At 34.4% G+C, this 10,771-nt stretch overlaps 1 protein-coding gene across 1 annotated transcript in view; it reads right to left on the bottom strand.

Moving 5' to 3' along the window:
* The window catches only part of HERC4 (HECT and RLD domain containing E3 ubiquitin protein ligase 4), a gene marked incomplete at its 3' end in the record, with an annotated part of 118,366 nt that overhangs the window by 28,156 nt on the left and 79,439 nt on the right, over nt 1-10,771 (bottom strand). Inside the window, exons 10-15 of the mRNA XM_017513737.2 lie at nt 8,310-8,386; nt 7,926-8,050; nt 6,843-6,902; nt 6,601-6,712; nt 5,900-6,089; nt 4,378-4,550 (exon numbers count right to left, since the gene is read on the bottom strand). Coding sequence (XP_017369226.2) covers nt 4,378-4,550; nt 5,900-6,089; nt 6,601-6,712; nt 6,843-6,902; nt 7,926-8,050; nt 8,310-8,386 — 737 coding nt within the window. The remainder of the gene's footprint in view (nt 1-4,377; nt 4,551-5,899; nt 6,090-6,600; nt 6,713-6,842; nt 6,903-7,925; nt 8,051-8,309; nt 8,387-10,771) is intronic.

Genomic DNA, 10,771 nt, shown 5'->3' with positions numbered 1-10,771 from the left:
TAATTTTTAGTAGAGACAGGGTTTTGCCATGTTGGCCAGCCTGGTCTTAAACTCCTGACCTCAGCTGATCCACTGGCCGCAGCCTCCCAAAGTGCTGGGGTTACAGGTGTGAACCACCATGCATGACTAGACTTGCTATTTAATAGCACAACAAAGTGACTATGGTCAATAATAATTTAATTGTACATTTAAAAATAACTAAAAGACTATAATTAGATTGTAACACAAAGGAGAAATGCTTAAGGGGGTAGATATTCCATTTTCCATAATGTCATTATTACACATTGCATGCCTGTATCAAAACATCTCATGTATCCCATAAAGATACACCTACAATGTACCCCCAAAAATTAAGAATTAAAAAAAATTAAAGAAATACAACTAGTATTTGCAGTTTGTATATCTTGCTTATATGATATGTACATTTTTGAAAAGACACGTTAATGTTAGAATAAAAATAATATACTTGCAGTGGTAGAGAAGGTTCAACAAGCCATCATTTTCTCCAGGAGGTTTTCCATAGTCCTTCATAGTTACATGCCCACCCAAGTGTTCTCATAGCACTCTGCATTTTTCCTAATCTAGTACTTACCATGCTATAACATAAAGACCAAAAAGTTTATACAATCTCTCAACACTGTAAGCTCAACAAGGGCAGAAATCGTATCTTTTATCACTGCATCCCTAATATCTAATATAATAATAAGCACATAGTAGGCACTCAATATTTCCAAAATGAATTTAAAAAAGAAGTCACATGGTAGAAGTTCAAAACAATCTATACGTTTAGGATTATTGCCTAAATGTACAAAATAAAATCTATATAAGTGTGATTATAATACTTTTATTTCACATTTTAATTAAAGTTTAGTATCCTTGCTTAAACACCTCAGTTCAAGGGTGGTTATGGTGAGTATGTATCTGTTTGGTTTATTTAAGGGTTCTGCATAAAATAGTTTGAAAATTCACTGATTTAGATCAACACAAATATGTAGCAACTAGGCTAGACAGACCAGGTAAGGCTTTTCTTTTGGCATACCAACATGTCTATAATGTACTACATGGAACTCAGAAACTACTAAATAACTCAATTATTTGCCAGTAAACTCATTTAGCTGACAATACATCCATTCCTGACAGCACATACCAAGGTATTTTCCTATGACGCCATTTGGAGCACTGAAAATGATTTTTAATACAAAAACTTTCCAAAGGACATGACATATGGGAGAAACCAGTGTATCCATAAATCCTGAAATAAATAAGGAACACAAAGTCCAGTTCTCTAGTTCATAATCCTGCTCCAGGGTTAGATAAAGAAGGAAACTGAGGAAATTCACCTTAACTTTTAACAACAGAACAGAGGGAAGGAATATACAGTTGTCAGATACAAGGAGTCTTTGAATAAACAAGTTTTCGTAGTAACAGGTTCCTTGAATGATACAAATAAATCATCCCTCATAGTTCATATCCAGATATCTATTTATGGTAGAGTAGGATGAAGCAAAATTTCCTCTAAGGGGTAGAAGAAAGGTAACTCACTGCTCTAAAGCCTCCTCCCAGAAAGAGATGTTTAAGAAAGTCATACCAGTATCATCCTGCTTTTGACTATGTAACTACTTCAAAGAAGAACCCAGTTTCCTCATAACACAATAATTTCTTCATATAAAAAGTAGTGGTTTTCCACCCAAGTGGTGGTGGTAACAAAATCACTGCCTTATGAATGTATAACTTACATATATTGTATTATTTATTTTTTTGAGGTGGAGTCTTGCTCTTTCACTCAGGCTGGAGTGCAGTGGTGTGATCTTGGTTCACTGCAACCTCTGCCTCCTGGGTTCAAACAATTCTCCTACCTCAGCCTCCCGAGTAGTTGGAATTGCAGGCATCCAACACCATGCCTGGCTAATTTTTTTTGTATTTTTTATAGAGATGGGGTTTCACCATGTTGGCCAGGTTGGTCCCGAACTCCTGACCACAAGTAATCCGCCCACCTCGCCACCCAAAGTGCTGGGATTACAGGCATAAGCCATTGTGTCTGGCCCATACTATATAATTTAAACAATATATAAATTTTGGAAAACTATCAGGGCTGGTATTTTAATCTATGTTTTAGAGATAATTCTTCATTTGCATATGGGATAAAGAGACTTCTTCAAAATCTCAGTGGTAGGAAGCAACACAGCCGAGTTAGAAATATGGTCTTTTTGATTCCTAGTCCAGGGCCTATAATGTAATACTACAAGTGATCTAGAATATAAACTTCTATATCTAGGGGCATAAAAGAAAATCAATCCCCCTTCTAAACAGATAATACTACTACATCTGCTAATGTAAGAACACTATAAACAGCAGGGACTTTGTAGAAGATTGATACTCGTATTTCAACTCTACTACTTACTTTGATGTGGACATTCATTTTTCCAGTCTATAAAAAGGAACAAAATACCAACTATTTAGGGTTTTAAGTTAAATGTATCTAAAAATTATTCACATGGCCTACATACAAAGGAGGTTCTAGTCCTAGCTGTGGTTAGCAAGCAATAAATGTTATTTTCCCTTCCGCTTCAACTAACAAGATGTGAAGATTCTAGTATATTTAGAATGAGTCCATCAAAAAGGTCTCTGCAGATGAAACTCGAAGTTCTTCCTAAGACTGAAGTTACTGAGCTAGGTAGGTTATTTAACTTACTTAAGTCCTGCCTGTAGTTTGAAAAACAAAATGTTCAATTTTCTCCCCTTCTCTTCCCACTCCATTTTCTTGAGGTAAAAGACACAGCTAAGAAAAAAAGTACTTTTTAAAGGGGGACTAAAGACAAGCAGATAATGAAAGCAAAGAATGAGTAATTATTTGGTAATAGAGTCCAGCTGAAAAGGGATGGTTCACCAAAGTAGTAAGAAGTCCAGAGAAAAGAAAAAAACTAATCTCTCTAATCCCAATAAGTACACAGAAAAGTAGAGACCCATCCCATGAAGTTAGAGAATCTTCTTATTAGCAGTTTACTGCAGACCTGGACCCTGATATGCTAAACCTTGTTGTGGGTAAAGGCAAACATAAGAATGATCTGTTTCCGGCTGGTCGTGGTGGCTCACGCCTGTAATCCCTGCACTTTGGGAGGCTAAGGCACACAGATCACGAGGTCAAGAAATTGAGACCATCCCGGCCAACATGGTGAAACCCTGTAGCTGGGCATGGTGGTACATGCCTGTAGTCCCAGCTACTCAGGAGGCTGAGGCAGGAGAATCACTTGAACCCGGGAGGCAGAGGCTACAGTGAGCTGAGACAGCAACGTTGCACTATAGCCTGGCAACAGAGTAAGACTCTATCTCAAAATAAAGTAAAATAAATAAAATAACCTGTTTCCCTAGGAAATATATGGCTATGATGATTTTGTCAATCAAAATGAGGAAAAATGAGTTATTTTTCTAGGAATCTTGGACATACTAAATACAAGAGAAAAAATAAGTCCATAAAGTCAAGCAGTTGAGAAAAATACCCAGGAACTAAAATAGGAAAATAAGTGGTTGGGAAATGTTCAGATGGATTATCTCCTTTATTCCTTTATTATTTACCTTAGTACTAGGCAAGGGTCTGAAAATACAAAGAAGCTGTTAAAGAGAAGAAACTAAAGATTAAAGGTTCATGTGGGTTTTTTAGTCAGTCCATAGGCTAGACATATATGTTTCTCCTTTAGGTCATGTCTCATCTAAATAGCAACTTAAGAAAACCAAATGGCATAACAGAGATATACCTACCAACTGTCAGGGATGAAATCCATCTTTAATGAAACAGCTCAGAGTCTACTTCTTCATATAACTTTGAACTACTACAAGTGTAAAGGGTACTATTTTTAAAACTGGGAAGAAGGGCAGGGAAGAACGATAGGCAAATTAATGAATTACATATGGTTCCAATTTTAAATTACTCATTTGTTTCAAATGAAATGTTCTACTTTAATTGAGGCCATTAGTACACTATATCAAAAGAACACGAGTTTAAATGTTCATAATTACAACTAGGACCGAATCTCTTTCATGTGATAACCACTTACAGCTAACAAAAACATATAATGCAACCTAACAAATTATATTCTTGATAAAGAAATATAAGGAGAATTCTAACTCATTAGTATGTTACTGTTCTGCCCAACTATAGACAAGTTATCTATATATGCCTAACAAAGTCAAGTAAGACCAAAGCTGCAAAGTACAAGTTACTTCTTTTAAGGTAAAGTATAGATAACTTTTCCAAATTTTTATAATATACATTATTGTTTTTGCCAATCTAAATCTTTAATAGATTAATGCTAAAATGAACATTATCAATCTGTTAATAGGAATGGGAAAAGAGGAAAATAAAGGAACTATTGGACATACCCTATGTAGTATTTCTAAAACCTTTAATGCAGTATGAAGAAAACTGTTGAAAATTCTTCTTTCAGAAGGGGGAATACCGATCTTGTAGAGTTTCAAAAGATGTACCACAACTTCCTTAAAAAGTTCTACTATCTTGAGGAATAGTGGAGGCTCAAGTACTGACCACCAGTTTTCTGTTATTAAAAAGTGAACACGCAAATAAAATGAAGTTAAGAAAAATCACAACTTTCAAAATCATATGGATTTTTTTTTTGAAGCAGTTGTTAACCCTTAGAAAACCCCAGAAAGATGCATATAACACAGTATTTTATGTAACATTTCTATGGTTTATACCCACCCCAGCCAAGTTAAACAATATTGTCCTAAAAGCTCTCAAAAGCAAAAATAACCTATGAAAGTCCTGTTGAATTTATATTCTTGGTTTTCTAAATTATATTAAAAACTCACCACCATACCTAATATTAAAACCAGTTATTAAAAGTTTTGAAAATTACTGTTTCAATTTTCAAGCAAAACATCCTTTAAATTGTATTGTTCTAATACTAGTTCTAAGTTTTATCTTTCAGTTTAATATATGGTTAAAATATTGTGAACCACTACCTTTAAAATGCAAGGTACTCCTGAAGATCAAATACAGAAGCTGAACAATGTAAAGTGTAACATACGGGTCCTTCCCCACATTCACTATTTGTAGTTACTAAGTACAAACACTTCAATCCTATGAAGCAGGCAGAAAGAATACAATAATTTCTGACAACAGGGAAGAAATACTCTTGTCAGTCCCTGCCTGACTTTTATTACTGGGTATTTCCTCAGATTCCCATATTCTACCTCTTGCTTGTTGCTTCCTCCATTTACCCTCAGCCTTAAAGTTTTGTACTGATATTCTATATATCTCAGCTCCACATACCTAACAAATACTATTAGAAAGAAAAGGACTAGGTTAGCAAAAAAATTATAAAGACCAGGAGATAGAGATAAAATCTAGACAAATAGAAAAATTAAAGTGAGAAAAGTTTAGGCCAAAAAACCAGAGTGGTAAGAGATAGAAGTGCAAGATCAGATGAGCAACAAAATCTAGTCTATACAAAGAAAAATAAAATCGAATATCATGAAATCAGCAAGCGAAGGAAACACAAGTTAGAGGGCTTATATCAGGGTTCAAAGGAGACTTAAAACCCATGTTTGTTCAGTTTTAATTGTTCCTCCTCCTTTACTTCTTTAATAGCAAGATTATACTAAAGGCAATGAGGGAAAGGAATATGGGTAACAGTTTTTGACTTTCTTAATATTGTCTCTGCTGTTATGTTTGATTAAACTTCTATATCTAACATGCTTTTCTTTCAACAACTCCAACTAGAATCAAATGACTAGACAAAAACAAGAAAAGTTAAAACAGATTCATTTTTCCCTAAGACAATGTCAAATAAGCAGGGAGGAGAACTGGAAATAGCAAAAGAACTTATGAGCATTTTCATTTAAAGATAAAAGGTTTCAAAAGAAAAAAAATTAGGATTCTTACCAAGTACTTTCAGTGGTGCCTTTTCTAGGTTCACAAGAGCTGTACCAAAGGGAATTGCTATTGTTGTGAAATTGTTGGAATCACTCATCAGGGGACATTCTGGTAGAGTAAGATAAAACCTCAATGCTTCAACATCAGGTAAGGAGCTAGTCAGTTTAGGAATAAGATTCTTTTCCAAACTAGCTGCCACCTATATTTTGACAAAAAGTAAAACCTACTTCATTTAAAATGAATACACTTTCAAAAAAAAAAAAAAAGGAAAGCAGGAAGAAAAGAAAGAAAAGGAAAATTTTGCACTACAGCAAACACGAAATGGTGAAGAAGAAAAAAGAAAGACAAAGTCTTATGATGAATATACTTTACAGCACAATGAAAATTAATGCCTAAGCATTGCTTGGAGAATTTAAAAAATCACCTGTTGTACAAGTCTCAATTTAAAATCTCTACCTCTACAACTATACACAAACTGAAGCAACATGGTAATGTTAAGTAATTCAGGGTCTGCTTCAAACATCTGAAAAGATTTCTAGATCTTTGACAGCTAAATTACAAATGCTTTAAAATGAAATCTTATTTTAAAAGCACAACTTATAAGAGTCTGTGAAACTGCAAAGTAAATTAGGCTATAAACATATAACACAGAACAACAACAACAACAAATCAACAGATAATAATGTAAATATAATACTTTAAAAACAGACCTGCTGAGATATCTGCGGATGATCAGGTTGTATAAGTTTGTGGAATAAAAGCCTAGCAGCATTCATATCAACCCCTGAAAATTTGGTACCTGTTCTATAGTGATCATCATTGCTAAAAAACAGAAAAGAAAGAATAAAAAAACAATAGAATAAAACTTTAAAATTACTTCGTTTTAAAATTTGATATACTATTTAATACAACAAATTTGAAAATTTCAGCATATTAAAGAATTGCCACTTACCTAACAGCTAAAAAACTTCCATTTAGGCAACCAGAGGAAGAAAATGTTCCATCTATCTCACTAAAAAATTAAAAATTTTTTAAATCACAGAATTAGGAATTTAATTGTTCACCCTTTCTTAAAAAAGAATTAAATGAATATGAATCTAATATTTAAAGTTACAGAGCACTCGTCTAACACCCAATTAGATGAATCAGAATTATATAAATTGCTAAAGACTGATAAAATAATACTTAATAAAGGTATTACTGTTTACAATAGACTTTCCCAAATATTACTTTAATTGCTTTATCAAACGAATTAAGTTATCTACTTTAAAACATAGAATTTCAAAAATTAAGTGTGTATATTCAGATAAAAACAGTTTTTTTAATTTAAAAAAATTTTTTTGATTCCATATTGGCAGTGAGTCTAATTGGGGGTGTCTTTGGGATTTTCAGAAAAAGTATAGTTTTGGAAAACAATCTAGAAAAACAAAACAGCTTTCAAATACAACCCGTCATCCCAAATGCCAACAAAAACCAAATAACAAAATTTTAAGTACTACTAGACAAGTTAACAAAATATTCAAGAAACAAATAATATTAAAGTCTTTCAAAAAGTCTGAAAGTTAAGATACTGACCATTATGAAACTAGAAAGAAGACATTTCAAGGCCAATCCTAAAATGGCTACATTTAATATTTTATGTTATCATTTAACATATCTCTATGTACATGAAAGAACTATAACTTATGCATATTTAATTAAGATCTTTAAAAATATCTATTATAATGGATTTTTTTGGGAGACAAGTTCTCACTTTGTTGCCCAAGCTACAGTGCGATGGTGTAATCTCAGCTCACTGCAGCCTTGACCTCCCGGGATCAGGTGATCCTCCCACGTCAGCCTCCCAAATAGCTGAGACCACAAGTGTGCCACCACGCATAGCTACTTGTATATTTTTTGAAGAGATGGGGTTTCACCACATTGTCCAGGCTGGTCTCCAATTTCTGGTCTCAGGCAATCTGCCTGCCTCGGCCTCCCAAAGTGCTGGGATTACAGGCATTAGCCAACTATGCCTGGCCCAAAATGCTTTTCTTACTTGGCTATCTCCACAGGAAACCTTCCAGAAGGATAGCTCAGCCATTTCTGAATTAGAGCTTCATTCACTGTCCAGATCTGCTTTGTAGGATCAGGATATCTGAAGTCATCTGGTGGCCCACAGTTCTAAATTTTCAAATAAGATTAGTCAGAGGGAAGAGATATTATATACAACTCAAAAACCCCATTATGTATTTGTGTTTTAAACAGAATTACTGAACACCTGAAACAAAAACCTATCTAATAGATCAGAAAAATTTATTCTGTAGACTTGAGGGGAAAAAACTAGGGCAATTACTTTGTAACATATAAAGAACATTAATTATGGGTTTTTTAAATTTGTCAAAATTATTGGAACTAAGTATCTACATGATTATATTATTACCTGGGGACTAGAGTAATGTGAAAAGCTTTGATCTCCCCCTGAGAAAATTCTTTTTACACAGAAATATTCTTCAGAATCTGTAACAAAAATGTAAAAAATTAAAAGCCAAGGTTTATATATTCCAAAATATTAAATATGCCATTAGATTTTCACATATTCATCTAATTTAATAAGGCCTCCCATTCACGGACTCCATGATATAAAGTGACCTGAAATATTCTGACTGCTACGGGGATGAGACTGACCAAATGATGAACATTAAACAATCCCACAAGCGTAAGCAGCATTTGGTGAAGTTTACAAGCCTTTCTTCTGCCCTGCACCAAAAAAAAAAAAAAAAGCATTTTCTAATTCGCATCTCAGTATATTTCATTTTAAACCAAAAATGATTAAAAAAAAAAAAATAGAATGAAAGCTACAAATGATAGCTAGAAGAAAATAAAAATTAAGAATATTTATTTTTGGTGGGGCACAATGGCTCATGCCTGTAATCCCAGCTCTTTGGGAGGCCAAGGCAGGAGGATCACTTGAGGTCAGGAGTTCGAGACCAGCCTGGCTAACATAGTGAAACCCCATTTCTACTAAAAATACAAAAATTAGCCAGGCATGGTAGTGTATGCCTGTAATCCCAGGTACTCGTGAGGCTGAGACAGGAGAATCATTTGAACTCAGGAGGCAGAGGTTGCAGTGGGCTGAGATCATGCCACTGCACTCCAGCCTGTACCAGAGAGTAAGACTCCAACTCAACAACAAAAAAAAGTATTTATTTTTGAACTGGGCTACAGTGGCACATGCCTGTAGTCCCAGCTACTTGGGAGGCTGAGGTAGGAAGATGGCTTGAGCCAGGTTCAAAGCTGCAGTATGCTATGATTACATCTGTGAACAGCCACTGTATTCCAGCAAGGGCAACATAGCAAGACCTATCTCTTAAAAATATATATATTCTTAAAAAGAAAGAACAAACAACAATGAAAACTTCTTGAGTAAATATTTCATAATACAAAACTATGTTTTTTTTCAATGTAAGTATATAAGATAATACATACAGCTGTTTGTTGGCAGCTTTTTGTCAGTAAAAAACCAAATTAGGCCCAAAAATGTATATATTAACAAGTTTATTAGGAATAAGGGCAACAAACAATGTTTCTTTTGCAAAAACAAATAAGCAAAGAGAAAACTGATTAAAAAAAACTTTACACTATCTTCTTTTCCCCTGCTCTGTTATTTCTATTTATATCTTATTATACTGTATGTCTTTATAAGTTGCTATAGTTATTTTTTATCTGTTCATATTTTAGTCTTCTTACTCAAGATGAGTAGTTTGTACAACACAATTCATGCTGTAATATTTTGTATTTGTCTGTGTACTTACTATTACCAGTGAGTTTTGTACCTTCAGATGATTTGTTATTGTTCATTAATGTCCTTTTCCTTTGGAATGAAAAACTCCCTTTAGCATTTTCTTATAGGACAGGTCTGCTGTTGATAAAACCCCTCAGCAATTTTTTTTTTCTTTTTTTTTTTAAGATGGAGTTTCCCTCTTGTTGCCCAGGCTGGAGTGCAATGGTACGATCTTGGCTCACTGCAACCTCGGCCTCCCAGGTTCAAGTGATTCTCCTGCCTCAGCCTCCAGAGCAGCTGGGATTATAAAAGCCTGCCACTATACCCAGCTAATATTTTTTTTTTGTATTTTTAGTGGAGATGGGGTTTCACCACATTGGTCAGGCTGGTCTTGAACTCCTGACCTCAGGTGATCCACCCGCCTCAGCCTCCCAAAGTGCTGGGATTACAGGCATGAGCCACCGCACCGCACCTGGCCACCCCTCAGCTTTTGTTTGTTTGGGAAAGTGTTTAATTCTCCTTCACACCTCAAGGATATTTTCACTAGATATAATATTCTAGGCTAAATGTTATTTTCCTTTAGCACTTTAAGTATGTCATGCCATTCTCTCCTAATCTGTAAGGTTTTCACTGAGAAGTCTGCTGTCAGATGTACCAGAGCCCTATTGTATGTTGTTTGTTTTCTCTTGCTGCTTTTGAAATCCTTTCTTTATCCCTGACCTTTGAAAGTTTGATTATCAAATGTCTTGAGGTAGTCTTATTTGGGTTAAATACACTTGGTGTTCTATAACATTGCAGTTGAATATTGATATTTTTCCTTAGGATTGAAAAGGTCTTTGTTATTAGCTCTTTAAAAAACTTTGTATCTCTATCTCTCCTTCTACATCCTCTTTAAGGCCAGTAATTCTAGATTTGCCCTTTTGAGGCTATTTTCCAGATGCTGTGAGAGTATTTCACTTTTTTCTTTTGTTAGCTCTATACATTTTCATATAGTTTGTCTTCATCCTCACTAATTCTTTCTTCTGCTTGTCAACTGAATTTTGAAGTCCAGAATTTCTCTTTGATATTTTACCATTGTTTCAATCTCTTTTGTTAAATTTATCTGACAGGATTCTGAACCT

This window comes from Cebus imitator, unplaced genomic scaffold (genome assembly GCF_001604975.1).
Source record: "Cebus imitator isolate Cc_AM_T3 unplaced genomic scaffold, Cebus_imitator-1.0 Scaffold499, whole genome shotgun sequence".
NCBI lineage: Eukaryota > Metazoa > Chordata > Mammalia > Primates > Cebidae > Cebus > Cebus imitator.
Note: the sequence above shows the minus strand (reverse complement) of the source record. Positions and strands in the feature narration are given on the sequence as shown.